This window comes from Lepisosteus oculatus, chromosome 6 (genome assembly GCF_040954835.1).
Source record: "Lepisosteus oculatus isolate fLepOcu1 chromosome 6, fLepOcu1.hap2, whole genome shotgun sequence".
NCBI lineage: Eukaryota > Metazoa > Chordata > Actinopteri > Semionotiformes > Lepisosteidae > Lepisosteus > Lepisosteus oculatus.
Window position 1 is genome coordinate 39,750,940 of NC_090701.1, and position 15,876 is coordinate 39,766,815.

The 15,876-nt window shown below is 39.4% G+C and overlaps 1 protein-coding gene across 2 annotated transcripts in view; it reads left to right on the forward strand.

Moving 5' to 3' along the window:
* The window catches only part of znf438 (zinc finger protein 438), a 71,243-nt gene extending 57,292 nt beyond the window's left edge, over nt 1–13,951 (forward strand). The window contains exons 3-5 of one of the 2 annotated variants that reach the window (XM_015354051.2): nt 2,061–2,152; nt 9,117–10,878; nt 11,657–13,951. In XM_015354051.2, coding sequence (XP_015209537.2) covers nt 2,089–2,152; nt 9,117–10,878; nt 11,657–12,269 — 2,439 coding nt within the window. In that variant the 5' untranslated portion in view covers nt 2,061–2,088 and the 3' untranslated portion in view covers nt 12,270–13,951. The remainder of the gene's footprint in view (nt 1–2,060; nt 2,153–9,116; nt 10,879–11,656) is intronic. The other variant, XM_015354053.2, reaches the window with a different exon arrangement.
* Nucleotides 13,952–15,876: the final 1,925 nt, after the last annotated feature.

Sequence of the window (15,876 nt, forward strand, 5' to 3'; positions counted from 1 at the left end):
TGCATGTTGCTTGTTGAAGCCAGGTGGTCCGCGGGCTGACCTAATCATCTTTTTTAAAGCAAGTCTACGCTGTTTAAATCAGATGAAAGAATATTGTAGTGTCTGCTACGAAGGGGCTACCCCTAGGAGCACTGTTAACAACTGCAAGCTGTAAATGATGATAGGAGGGACTTGTGGGTTGGGTCTCGGTATCAGGGTTTCACCAGCCGTTAAGGGGACTGTGCTTGTCAATAATGGGGCGAGCACCAGACTAGTCAACTTGGCTGGCTTGAGGGTCTGCCGAAAGGGCAAAGTTTCCATTCATTCTCCTTGGCTGTACCCTTCTGTTGCCTTTGTGTTTTAATGAAGCTTGAGTTATGGCGGATCACCTCGACTCTTCATTCTCCCATCAGCGCCTATCGCTTCATTGTTTTATATTTATGCACCATGAATGAAATGATGTCACCCACTGAAAATGAGACTCTGAAACGCAGATATAACGATGATAGTGACAGCGCAAGTGTGAGTAAGATGCAGAATAGAAGTGAAAATGAGTAGTGAGGTAATTTGTGAACCATACCAGCAGTGCTGTAATTCTAATCCCAACAGCTTGATAAATGTGATGTGCCAGGAAGCAGAAGGAGGGTTTGATGTGATGTCTTCGTCTAGGTCCGGACATGAGACTAAACTTCTCTGATTGCTCAACAAAAGCAGCTCCATTCTTCACATTAACTTTTTAAGTAACAACATTTGCAAAATATGCAGCTTTGTTGTTTGTAAAAATATTAGTAATTAGTAATATTAATTCAATATTAGTTATTTTTAGTACATTAATAGGTGATGATTTTTGCAGGGTAAGAAGTGGACATAGGTGGTCCACCGCATCTGTGACTTGGTGTAAGTGGTCTGCGGACCATAGAACTTTGAGAACCACTGTTCTAGAAAACATGCCTGCAGTGTCCCTATTAGGGAGTGCAGTTGTCTGTTCACACAATATGTTTCACCTTAGGGGGAAAACAAGCTTCCTCTATTTGTCTTTTTGTTGCATGCCACATACAAAACCCTTACCAAGAGTTATAATCTGGAATGAGTACTTCAAGGTTGTAGATGACACTATTTTCCAGAAAAAAAAATGGATCTTACATATTCTACCTCCAGAAATCCTAATCATCAAATAATGCACTTAGATTACTAACTGTATTTGACTGCTCGTAGTCAAAATCATATGAAGCTATGATATCATCTTTGCATCTTTTTACATGTTGTGGGAGAGTCTAGATGTGGGTGGCTAATTTTTTCTCCATGATGATTCTAAATATTCCAAGGTACTCTTGCTAGATGATGAGTCTAAACGTGGTCTTTTCCAGAGGCAGATTAATATTTAATTCACTGGTCAGGTAAGGAGCCTTAGGAGCTTCTGCATTCACTCTCCTGGCATTACTTGATCATTACTTCATTTCAGATAAGATCACCTTATTGGCCATATACAATTTCTTGTATTAGGAATTTGTTTTTTTTCGCATACCCCAACTTGCTCTCCGTGAGACACACAGACAGGGAGAGAAGCTTGGGGTCAGAGTGCAGGGTCCCCCATTTATATGGCACCCCTGGAGCAGCTGGGGTTCAGGGCCTTGCTCACGGGCCCAACGGAGAAGGATTCCTTTGCTGGATTTGAACCGGCAACCTTTCAGCCACAGGGGCAGATCCTTAGCCACAGTGCCACTGCTCCATCCCAGAGCTCTCTGCTGCTACGAGTCATGGTGTCTGTGGGGGGAGGGGGATGGTTTATGTTGGTACTGATGTAAGGTGATGTAACACCTTGTTTCAGGGGGCGTCTGTTCCAACTGTCCAATTTTGTTTTGTGGGTCACGACTGGAATTCATGGTGGGATGGAGTGGGACTGGAGATGATGAGGGCTTGAAGTGTGCTGGATTAAATGTTTTTTGATGGGATGGAAAGTAACTTTGTTCGAGATGCACCTTTTTAAAGTAACAGTGCTGGAAATTTAAGCTAATGCACATTGTGCTGATTTAATATGGATGTTTTATTAAAACTTATGCTGTGTTTTTTTTCCATTATAGGAAAAATGACACGACTATAGAAGATAAAATGATGAAAAGCCAAGAGCTAAAAATGAATCATATCAATTTGAAAGTGCCAGTGCTCAATACCAGTAAGTACTAATATTTGCAGTTGGGGGGTATTTTATCTAGTAGGAAAGATTAAAAACTACTTACACATAAGAATAAAAAAATAAATCTAACTGTGAATATCTATATATAGAGAAAAACGTAATCTTAAAAATATTGCTAAACCTTTTCAGACTTCAGATATTGAACAATTTCAGTTTACACCTTGCAGTGTCAGACACAGGTGCTACAGCTGCATGGCTGGGCTGCTCTCTGAAGCGCAGTTCTCCACAGAATGGCAAATGTGAGAACAGGCAAGGATGTCAGCACAGATTGGTGGTGTCAGCATTTGACTGGATCACATTGTTTTCCAGATGGATAAACCCCATGCATGTCTAAGAGCCACCAAAAATATGCATTTAATAGACACCGTTACCTGTGTCTCAGTTTGCTTGTTTACTTTCACACCCTCTGCCTCTTTAATGCTCTCCTCTGCTCTTGGGTCAATTTTGAAAGATTTATAGATATATAAAATCCTGTCCCAATAAGCACTGTGCTGTGAAGCTCTGTAAATGTCAGCGTGACACCTCTTCAGGGTGGGTGTGGATAGATTGCCAACTGTTATTTCCAGACACTCTGCTTGGAAGCTCAACATACGTCTCAGGAGATAATGTTGGAGAACACATACCAGCTGAGACAGCATTCTTTTGTTTTAAATATTTTGAAAACTGATTGAGACTTTGTTCAAATTGGATGCATTGTTACAAAATACTCTTAGAAATACAGTTTGAAAATATAGTAAATCGTGGGATTTGAAAGCAGCAATAGAAATACAACTGCGTAGAATATTGTTTCCTTGATAGATATTACCCAGTGAGGCTTAAATTGCCAAGAGAAGTTTGCCACTCTAGATTGTTCTGTATCGTTGTATATTTTAGACCTAATTTAAGTCTCAGTGACCGGCTTTATAAAAGAATAAGCAAAACTTTGTTTGTAATCATTTCATCCAGGGATTTACCTTTTAGAAGTGCAGCTCAATGACAAAACACACTGCTTTTACAACAATAAAGTGCCAGAACAAGTCCAACTACATTTTTGTCAGCCACAATAGTTCCCAAAACATGACAGCATCAAGCCTGCTTACAGCCTCAACCGTATGTTGTATCTAATAAATGATACAGGTGGTGTGTTGTTAATAGTAACTGGAGTGGAAGTTAAGCAGTAAAGCTCTAGGGCCAGATTATCTCTGTGAAACCCCTCACTGGAGGTAGGCCTGGGATTCTGTCTCCAATTAGCCCCACTCATATGAGTTTCAGCAGACCTCATGCTTCTGCTAAGCTCCCCTTTGGACATATATCATTATCATTAAATGCAGGTGCAGAAAAAAAAAACAACTTGTACATTTTGACAGCAAATCGTCATTGCTCTGCGCCATGGGATGCCGCGCATTTCTGATTGTCGACATCTGTTGCAATAACGTTGCGGAGCTGACTGACAACAGGGTGATGATGCAACACCTGCACCTGGGACCAGTCAGTGCATAGCAGATGTTAACATCTTTATTATGCAAATTACTTTGTGTGGTACACCTAACGATGATAGAGAACAACTACTGTACTACTTTGTTAGAGGAATAGCTGGTGTAGGGTTTCAAGTGAAACAAATCATGCAGTTCCTCAGGAAAATTAATAAAGACAATTTGAGGAAATCTTAAACCCAGGTGTAGAGCATTGCCCAAGGCAGCGTTTATTATTACAACACCGATCTTGTCTGATCAGTGGTCTTCGCATTTAAGAACTGCTGTTCTGATAATTATGTGTGTTTTATACCAGCAGTATAGGCCTTTTGAGAATAGACTGATAGTGCACTGCTGAGACAAAACTATACCTTGACAGATACAGTGAGAACAGCTGCTGCAGACTGATTTTAATTCATGAAAGCGAATGTAGCTAACCAGTGGGCCTGGGATTTGTTATTTTTTTCTTCTGAATGAATAATTGACTGTACCTGGTAATGCTAGCGGCTCGAGTAATGTGAGTAATCTTTTTCTAATAAAAATTGTCACTTGGTATTATATAATCAGGTATGAAGTATTTTATGGTTAGCACGGTTTTATGAGCCATTTTTATATTATTCTTTCAAGCATGAGATCTTTTCCGGCAGCACAGTAGAACCAGGGCCGATTTCTGGGGGCCCCTAGGTAAGATCTTGGAAAGGATCACGATTTGCACGTACAGTGCTATGGAAAATGTAAGTACACCCCATGGATAGATGTGTGTTTTTCAACACATTTGCATGTATGGATATTTGATCTTTATTTCAACAGTATTGGTAGATAAAGGTGATCTAATTTAACAAATAACAATAAAAATTATTCTTTGCAATCATTTAATCAACAAAACAAAAAGTCATAAATGCAATTGTCTGCTGTGGGAAAAATAACTACACCCCAATAGCTGGTGTTGCCCCCTTCTTGTAGGCATTTCTTGTAATTGCCTATCAGTCTCCTACATTGACGGATACATTTTTGCCCACTCCTTCTTAAAGAACCCCTTCAACTGTGTGATGTTTGAGGCTTTCTTGCATGTACTGCTGTCCCCCCACAGCATTTCTATGGGGTTAAGATCTGGCCTGTGACTTGGCCATTCCACAACCCTCTTTTTCTTCTTTTTGAGCCATTCTTTTGTGGATTTGCTTGAGTGTTTTGGGTCATTGTCTTGTTGCAAGGTCCACTTACAGTTCAGCTTCACCTTTTTGACAGATGGCCTCATATTCTCCTCAAGTACTCATGTACAATGTGAAATTTGTGGTTGACTCTTATGGCAAGCTGGCCAGGCCCTGAGGCAGGAAAGCAGCCCCAAACCATTATGCTTCCACCACCATGCTGTACAGGTGGTATGATGTTCTTTTGGTCAAAGACATTTTGGTTTCGCCAAACATGATGTCTCATCCATCCAGAGCAAATTGTTTCAATAGTCCTGATCTTCACCTAGGTGTTGTCTGGCAAACATCAGTTGTGCATCTATTTTGAAATTTTCTCCATTTGTAGATGATCTTTCAGACAGTGGAGTCATTGACTACAAATTGCTTGGAAATGGCTTTAAATGGCTTTCTTCTGAGGCCTTCAGAGAGCTCTTTTGATCTTGGCATGATGTAGCCACACACCTCAATTGCTAAGGCCAAACCAGACCACAGGTTTCTGATGTTTATATAAAGCAGTACCCTCCAAATTACTCTCTAATGATCTTATAATCATTTGCACCTGTTTTGGTGCACCTCATTCTAATTTTAGGCATTTGATGCAATGATAAAGGTAGGGGCGTACTAACTTTTTCCACACAAGAAAATTGCATTTCTGTTGATTTAAATAGTACAAATGAGTGCAAAATGTGATTTTTCAATGTTATTTTTTAAAATAACCTTTATATATATAAAAAAAAAATAGACAAAGCTTTTTATGGGGTGTACTTTTTCACACCACTGCGCACTATTTATTATCAGCTTCCTTCACCCCAAACCTGTTTTACTATTTAGAACAATGAATTATAGACCGTAACTAGAAAACATTTATTCAGCAACTTTGAAGAAAACATAATAATTACAAACAACAGCAAGAAACAGACTTGTTACAAAGATAATATAAATATATTTAACATTGAAAGTAAAAGAAACATTAATAACACAATAAAGAGAAACAGGATCTGTTGCTTCAAAATTATAGCGAATCATAAACCACAAATGACTGCATTAAAACCTTTGTAGAAAGGAATTGTAGAAATAAATATGAAATTAAGTAAGAAATTAACAATTATACGTGATAATGAGGTGAGGTCAGTAAAGCTGAGCAGATGGCAACGTTTTATGAGAAAAATGTTCTATAAAATGATTTTCTGGAGGCAAAATCATTAATTATATCTTCATACGATAGAAGTCAAACCACTGCACAATTCATGCTCATTAGTTTAATTTTAAACTACTATAAGAGGCACATAGTTTGCAAGACAACTAAAAGGTCAATTGTAAGGTTTCCTTACATGTTAGATGTGATGAAAGATTAATACATTTCAGCATCACAACATTTGATCATCAAAGTCATGGCAATAAACCTGTGTTAACTCACTTATTTCTTCCTTCAACTAAGACACTACTGTAACACAATTGGGCAAATACCAGAAAGGACACCAATGAAAGCTGGGGTCTATTTCACAAAGCAAGATTTTATACAACTTTTGTAAACGTGTTGACAAAAGTCTGAATTTTTGGTTTAAAAAAAGCAGGATTGAATTGTACCCGGTAACTTAAGTAACATGCCCTCTATTCTCAACCTTCTTGGGGGCAGGTTGAATTCAACTTAACCTGACTCTGGGCTTAAGAGTCTGGCTCACCGACCAATCAGGGATGCAATTGACATGAGAGCTTTGCGGAGAGAAAGCAAGTTTAGAGATTGCCTGCCCTTTACAGTTTGCTGATAATTTTGAAAGATACTATTTCAGCAGACAGGATATACTTTACATTCACGATCTCTTAAGCACATACAATGTTAACTGCCTTTGTAGATCAGCGTTAAAAGAAACTCAAACTGTACAAAAGGCTAAGAGGAACAAGTAAATATTTACTCCATGCTGAAAAGAGAAGAAAAGAAACACAACATTTGGACCTTGGAGCCTTCTTCGGGCTAAGGGTCCTTGTGACTGGCGCAGTTTTTGTGTGTTGTGCAATGAGGGAATGGCGTTTGCACAAGAACAATTTTTGTATGCATTCATAATATTTGCATGTGTTGTTCTTTCTCTGTGCTTTTTCTTTAATGGATGAAGGACTAAATGCTCGCCCCTCCTGCCTACTGAAATGCAGTGAAAACACAGTTATTCAGGTACTTTAAACCTGAGCTACTTCTGGATACCAGCAGATAACTTGAACCTGAATTTGCTTTTGTGAAATGAAGTTAACCAGAACTCCTGAATTCCCGAAATAAAATCCTTAATAATTAAACCTGTTTTGTGAAACAGGACCCTGACCTCCCTTAAACATTTGTTTTCCACATCTTGGCTTATCAGAAACCAACGTAACATATTATGTTCTTAATTATGGTTCTTGATTAAGATCATCCACAGCAGCGAAAGAAAGAGCAAATAGAGGGAATTTTATGACTCGCCTTTGAACATGCCAATTAAAAAAAAAAGTGTTGCACATTGAGGTAGCCTCCTGGCCCTATAGAATTGCCTAGTCTACCTGTGACCCGGGCCCGGCCCTGGGTAGCACTACTGCACAGATCCAGGTCCTCATTTCAACTCTGGACACTAGGTTGTGTGGCGTCTCCATGTTCTTCCTGTGTGTATGGGTTCAGCTGCTAGGTGAGGTGCTGCTGTTGAACCCTGCAGCCAGCAAGGTAATGAACTCAGATTGTTTTAGTAAAATGAACAGATGTATAAATGGGTACATATTTAGTTAAAAGCATTAGTAATAAGAAAAACAAAATGTTCATGCTGTTTGGAGATTTCACAACACATCTGGTGTAAATATATGACATGTCAATCTTTTCCAGATTGTGATCACTTTGCTGCAGATCAGAAAATCTCTGGTATAACATCGTGCAGTGGGGTACTGAAGGGTGCTTTTTACAGGCCCTCACCGTATTTGTTCTTTAGTAGTGTACAACAAGAATATTGTTCTGGGACATTAAGTTGCCCATGACTACACTGTCAATACATTAACTGTAAATATAGCTTTTATATATGAAATGTCCAGCCCTGAGGCTGATTCATGCTTCAGTAAAATACTATTACATGGACTGAGGTTATGAGACAAATTTACCAGTAAGCCCAGTGCAGAAGGGTTCGATGAACGGCCAATTGTAGTTTATGTAGGGACAAATATAGGTGATGGGTCCTATCAGATACTTCCAACCTTCTGGTACCCTTATTCGTGACTGTATTTCTTTTTCAGTAGCTCAAAGTCCTGAACAGCTTGTTAGACAGCATCTCTAAACATTATTGTAAAAAAAAAAAAGGCAATTGAGATGTCGAGTCAATTGTGAAGCCCAAGGTACTTGCCCTGTGTGGAGCAATATTATTAGAAAATTAGGGACAAAGTATTAAAAAAATCTATCCCTGTAATGTAATGTTATTATATATATTGTCAGACTAATACAGTAACTTTGTTTTTCCTCTCAAGGATTGTTCAAAATGAAGGGGGAATAAAGGGGCAGTGCCATTTCCCTTGCTACAGGAATTTCACTCCTATTTAAACAAAATCACTTTGCCAGAAGTACAAAATATCATTCACTCCCAATGCTTTCAACCACAATTGCAACCCAACTATTCATCCTTCTGCCAACAACAGAGTTACTTCAAGGGGAGCCATGACGACCTCACCTTTACCACTCCCTGACACTGTTCCCATGTTTCTGTGTCACAGCTCAAGAACCAGTTATGAATTAACGCTTATGTTACCTGGAAAACAGCCTGGTAGTTAATTAGGGGAGTGTGGGGTGTCTGGAAATAAGAGCAGAAAATATAAAAAATGAATAAGTAATTAAATGTAACAGTCCCAAATTTGAACACTGAACAGTAGGTATTCTCCTAAATGATAATGATGATGAAAGGAATATGAGCCGGCGCTGAATGTGCTTTCCTTTAAATTGGTTGCCCAAAGTTTTTCTCTCTCTCCTGTCATATTATGCTGTCTTTCTGTGCAGCTGAGCTATAACTGAGTAAACTGAAACTTGTTTTTAGAATTTGGGAACTATAAACTGTAGATTTTACAATATTTATTTAAATTGTCCTTTATATTTTAGGAATGTGTTTAAACGTAACACGTATACCCTGTAATTAACTAATTTGTGTATGATTAAAAAGTTAGTGTTCTTCTCAAATGCAAAACAAAAAGTACTGCTTGTAATGTTCTTCTGTTTATAGGTTTGTATTCAGACATGGCAATTCTAACAAGGTTTTAGTAACCCATGTTAGCCAATCAGTTTTTAGCAAAATAACATTTTACTATGTTTGACAGGTGAGCCAAAATCATCATCCAATGCAGCGTGCCAGACTAAGAGCCTCCAGTTCAGAACGATTGCCCCTAAGGCTCCATCTTCCCTATCCCCCCCTGCCCTCCTCTCATGCCAGCCCAGTTCTTCACTGCCTGAGGCCTCAGTGGCCAGTCCGAAGTCCATCATTGTCCCAGCTCAGAACTACGCCCTGATGCGAGTCGCTGGACAAGAGGGTACCTTCTCCCTGGTAGCCTTGCCTCCGTCTATCTCGCCCCAGTCACCACAGCAGCTTCAGAAAGGCTTGACGTTCCCGAAAAACATGAAGCTACCAATCCCCAGGTACCAGCCTATGAAAAGCAAGCGCACCCCGGATAAAACCACTGCAACTCATCTAGCCAAGATGCAGCCACCTACCAAAACAGTCCTGCAGTCACAGCAGGCCGTCCACATCAAGACCTCCAGCTCGGAATCCGCTGGTACCACAGAGGGCTCTGAGCAAGTTATATTGATAGACTCGGGGTCGTCGGAGATTGCAGTCACAACCTTGCTGACGGAAAACACCATCTTGTATTCTGGAGCACAGGCAGAAAAACCTACAAAGTCAGACAGAGTAGATTTAGACCATGCTTCCTCCAGCGTTCTGCATTTTGGACCCGGTGTAGGGAGAGAATCAAATACCTCATCATCGCTACCAAGCAACATCAGTTCAATCCCAAATACAGAAGATGAGGGTGAGAAAATGAAGAGGTGCCTTTCGAAGCCTGCTGGACATTCTGCAAGTAGCATCACTGTTCTCTCACCAGCAGTCTTCAGCAAGGCTGTCCAGATCATCCCATCGCCTCCAAAAGGGAAGCTGCCCATTCCACCATATTCAAAAGTGAAGAATGCCTATTTACCGATGGCTAAAGCCCCTGAAAAGAGCTGCTCTGCAGTGCAAGCTGCAAATCTTGCAACAAGGGTACCGAATACTTCAGTTACACAAATAATTTGTCAGAAGCAGACACCCAACTCTTCGCCTCAGAACCCACTACAGGGTAATGCTAGCAGTTTGTCAAATGTGGAACTGGCGGCTTCACAGAGGCCAGCAGGCAAGAAAAGGGGAAGGAAAAGAAAGACAATAGAGGATGTATTAGCTTATGAGGCCAGAAAGAAGAGATCTCTGTCTTTCTTTAGGAGGAGAACTCCAGATAAGGTAGCACCTGTTAATAACGGGCCCAAAGACAAAGTAGTAGATATTTCAAAGAAGTATCGCAGCATCAGACCAAAGCCTGTACTTTTAATGGAGGCTGTTCCTCAGCTGGTTGGGCTACCTTCTGTCCAAGCTTCTGATTGTCCAGAACAGGAGTTTCTTATAGGCCAGAGTCTTCCAAGTAAGATTATAGACTATCAGCAACTGGACCTCACATGTGGAAATCAAGAATCTTCAAAAGCCACGGACCCTAGCCACGTGTACCTGGAGAGTAAACAGCTGTACAGGTGCCCCACCTGCAGTCGCTGCTTTCAGTTCAAACACCACCTCCAAAGCCACATGAACAGCCACACCAACAGCCGGCCCTATGTGTGTCCCGTGTGTCGGAAGACATATGCTCATTCAGGCAGTTTGAGCACACACATGAAGCTGCATCACACGGAAGGCCGGCCTAGGAAAACCCTGCGCTGCGAGTTCTGCGAGAAAGCCTTCGGCTATGTGGGAGTTTACTTCAGCCACCTGAAGGAGGTCCATAAAGTTATCCTCACTGTGGAGCCCTCTGTCAGTCACCATGAAGAAGATGTTGTTATAGAGGGGTACGAGTTATTGCTACTATTATTTTAGCTATGAGCTATTCGGTTGCCCGACCCTGAACCTAGAGTTATCGTATAGTGCTGTGTGGTTTGTTCAATTAAAGTACAGCATTTTATAACTACCTGTTAATTGTAACACTCTAGTGCTACAAACTCTTCAGAGTTTGCTGCCTGCCCAGCGTGCAGGTTGAATTGTATCATCCAGATATCAATAGGTACAGCCTGGACCATGTCCAGTTTTATTAAATTCCCACAGTCACTAACTGACAGTGACTAGGATTCCCCAAGGAACTATGCACAACTGACAGGTAGGGGTGAGAGTAGCTGCACACGGTCCTCTTGGAGTTCTGGCAGGCAATGACCACTATGATTTGCATAACAGCCACAGGCTTGTACTGAGAGATGTCTCTGTTCTCCATTGCTGCCCCTCTCCATTTATCAACTCCAGTGCTGCCCCTCTGCACTATAGAGCTGCTGAGTGTTAAATGATGAATGGCTGTGTGGGTGGGCGTGTCAAAGGAGCAGATCTGGGAGCCTCATTTTCTCTCCTGGAGGTGTGGGAGGGTCTATAATAAAAAATAATAATCTAAGAAAAAAATACTTGATTCTGTCTTTAAAATAAGGTTTACCTGCCTAATAAATGTATCAATGAAGTTAGAAGATCTGCAGAAGTTCTGCTTAGACTGTAATTCTTTGCATTTTACATACCTTTTTGACCTGGTGGCTTTCAGAAAATGGTTGTGTACAGTTCTGCCTTCTCATATGTCCAATTCCATTACAGGGTGAGCCCCTCCGATTCCATTGACAGCCAGAGGCAGGACCAGGAGGAACCCGTGGAGCTACAGATAAAGTGTGGTCGCTGTCAGGCCATCACCCCCACCTTCGCGGATATGAAGCTGCACCTGTTGTATGTGCACGGGGAGGAGGTCCAGGTACGTTTGAAGGAAGGGGTTGTGCAAGGGGGCAGGGAGGCAGAGGATGAGCTGGTCAAGCACGCCGCGCACTACTGGCGACAGCTCAACGAGAAGAGAAACCTCGTGAAGTGCGGGAGTTGCAAGGAGGAATTCTTCTCCTTCTCTCGACTGAAGAGACACACGTGCTCACACCACCAGGACAAGTCCGAAGCAAAAGCAGAGTGGTGTGTCCATGACAAACCCGATGCCAACAGCACGGAAAGCCCGCACAGCACCAGCCCCGTGACGCCCAACAGGAATGTGGCAGATTCAGCTCTCCACTGCATCTTGTGCCCGAGCATTCTGGGCAGCAGAGAGGGGCTGTTTGATCACTGGAGGAGCCAGCACAACTGCGAGAACCCTGCTGCGCTGTGGAGGGTGGTGAGCTCATTTACAGAGCGGAAGGAAATCGGCCTTTCCAGTGAAAATCCGGAGCAATAGGAAGCTGTCTGTTTTTATCCTCCGCAAACAGGCTTGCATGTCCCGAGTTTCTGAAACGCGAATACGTTCTCATTGCACAAAAGAGATCCTACGGACGCTATCTAGATGCTGCTAGGCTCAGACACTGTTGTAGGTGGTTCTATAGACTATACGAGATGATACTATGGAGTTTTAACAAGATGCTAATCCTTAAAATTATTTTTAATAAAAAAATTATCTAATTCTGACAAGGAAGATTGTAACTCATAATTCCCAGCCAATGAAACATTAGAAAGCATCCAGAGCATATCTGAGCTCCTCTTTGATGTAATCAGAGATGTCCTCCTGGAAGTGTGTTTGGCACCAAGCTGAAAGCTTCCCAGCCCCACAATGCTGAGTGGTTGACATTGTCTACAATATTCATTTTAGTGCCCAACAAATTAGAAAAGTTACAAGAGACCCCATTTATCATCACTTTTCTTTGTTCGCGAGCCATTATTTTTCTAGCACAACAGCGGTGTTACAGCTAGGTTAATTGCGATAGTGTACAGAAAAATGATCAAGCTGCAAAATTAAAGGTTTTTATTTGTGCAAAGGAGAGGAGCAAACCGATAAGTTTATATACTTTTTTACATAAGAATGAAGGCACTGCAGTGTGAGTTTATCTTAATGGCTGTAGCAGCACTTTAATCAGAATTTACATAAATTATTAAAGAGTCTCATAGAGGTTGAGACCCGCCAGCAATCAGAAATTGCCAATGCGTTTTTCAGTATCAAAGAATATATGAGGTAATAAATTATCTAGATTCGTGTTCGGTTTTCTCTCTTTTTTTTATGGCTAGAATCCTCTTGTCTCATTCAGCCTTACAGTGATGATGGTAATAACAGCTATTACAAAGACTGTAAATAATTCTAAGAAAGTTGCACATTTCTCAACAGAAGAGTCAAAACGTTTCTCAGCAGAACAAAAAAAATAAAAAAATATACATGGTAAGGTACGCATTTAATTAATCTGAAAATTTACACACAACAGGAAAAGATCTGGAAATTTTAAGTGATGAAAATAAGCATTTTAAAAGTTATTTGTTCATTTTCTAACCACTCTGAGCGTAAGTGTAAAGCCTTCCGTGTGAATAGCTTTATAAAGTATTAGAGCGTCTTCAATTGGTTATTTTATTTCTCAATTTTTTATTTGCCAGCCTGATTTCAATATATTTGTTTTACATCATTTTAAAAAATAAAGAAGTATATATGTGTTTATGTCATTCTAAATGCAATTAATTTCTTTCTTCCTTTTGAGGTATGTATATTTGTTTCTCCTTCTTTGACAGAATAAGCCATTTTTTTCTGCTTCAGAATCAGGCTGATATTATCATGATATGTAATATATTGTGATATTCTGTACGGTCTCCACCATGATGCCGTTATTTAATAATTTATTTTGTGACTTTCATAGATGTTTCTAAAAAAAACAAAAATGCCTTGGAAGTTTTGCTGGTATCTTTTCTGTATTGTCAATACTGTTACAAAACTTTAAACAATAAAGAAATATGTTTTGTGACGGGAGAAAGGTAGTCATTTAAAAATATTACCAACTAGTTATCAAAAATGTTCTAAATTTCCTTCTCTGAAAAAAATATTTAAGGTGTGTAGGGTGGATATATTTTGATCTAACAAAAAAATAAATGTGGTAGTGAAAGCAGCTTGTTTTGTCTCTGCTAGTTCTGTTTTTTTTTGTGATGTCTTAAGTGAATCTACAATTAATCTTTTAGTTCAACTAGCTTGTTGTTTCCTGGAGCAGTGGACACCATTCAGTGTTGTAAACATATGGAAGTATTTCATTATTTTGCATTCACAGAAAGCACACTTTACATTTGTATGGGACAATCCATGTCAAACTAGAACATACAGTCAACAAAAAAACTTTTATATGTTAAATCAGAAAACAAATTCTCTGCCAGTCGTGAATAACAAACCAAAACATTTTTTAGTTTCTCTGTAGTGATTTAATACTTGTTTCTCTGCAGAAACAACAATCATCTGCCAAAATATCCTCCAGGTATTGGGCTAACAAATATCCATTTGCAGATGAGTTGTGAATTTAATAAACTAAGGCATTTTCCTCTCATAATATTCTTAAGAACAATTTTATGGCTTATGTTTTTAATTATTCTGTCAGTTACAAAACAATGTGAAAAGGGTGTAATTCAAAGAATGTTTTAGTGGTATTTCTTTAATCTGAGAGTTGGAATAATAAAAACAATGAAAAATGACCATTTATCTTTCTGGTAAAAATCAGCAAAATACTGTGATTTATGATTTAAATATGATTTTATTAGAATATGCAGTAAAGGTTACAGGACAAAGTAGGAATGAATAGCTGATAAATACTGAATGGGATGCACAATGTGCCACAAAATACGGACAAAAAAGAAAGTGAGAACCCAAGAAACATTAAGAAAGAATGCTTGTGTTGGGACAATTAAAATATCTAATAGCAGGAACATGGGTTTAAATTAACAAAAAATTTGGCGTTTACTGAATAAACATCCTGAACCCTAGCTGGGCTTAAACTGAACAATACTGCAATCTGAAGCCTTCCATTCATCAGACTTGAAAATCTTCCTGAATTCAAAAAATACTAACCGAAAACAACAAAATCTATACTTAAACACTGCTGTACTGCATTGGAGTGCAATTTGTGAACTGTGATATAATTGATGGAGGCAAATCTATACAAAAACAAAAACAAAGTGAAGGCTGGAGAAAAGTATCACTCTTCCTAAAGTTTACCTGGACCCCAAACTACATCCATAACATTAAAAAAACGTCTAACTACTGTGGGATTGCAAACCCTAACCCTAGCTGGGGCATTAATTGACCAATTTTGCAATCTGTCTCTGAAGCCCTTAATCAGATTTAAAAAATGTTTCTCAATTAAAAAACAGGAGCGTAAAACAATCAAATCCGTTCTCAAACACTCTTCTAAATTTGTTTTCTTCAGTAATGTATCTTCTATAGGCAAATTTTCAATAAATTCAAAACTGCTGTAAACACGATATGTAGATGAGCATACATTGAAGGGCCAGGCTAGGATTAGAGTTACAAGATTTAACTAATTTTGATGCCATTTACATTTTTGGCTCCTCTTGAAAGAAGACAAAATGAGAGAGTTTGCCCAATGGAATGTTGGAATGTTTTTTTTTTAACTTGTCATGTGACACTGTATTCGAGTACAATTCTTGAACCATGCGATATAACTAATGCAGCCAAATCTAGCAAAAAATAAATAAAGTGAAGATTGGTGATTGTATCACTCTTCCAAAATCAAATCCCAATTCACGTGGGCCACAAAATATAGCCTCGAGGTTAGAAAATGACTACTTGTGCATTGGTAACCCTAACCCTAGCTGGGGCTTAAATTGATCACAGTCTGTCTAAAAGGCTTTCTAATCATCAGACTTTAAAAATGATTCTGAATTTAAAAAAAAATAAGATAAAACAATCAAATCCATTTCTAAGCACTCTTGTAAATGTGTTCTCTTCAATGCTGAATCTTCTTTAGAGCAAATTTTCAGTCAGTTGAAAACTGCTGTTAATACATTATGTACTGAACACATTTAAGGGC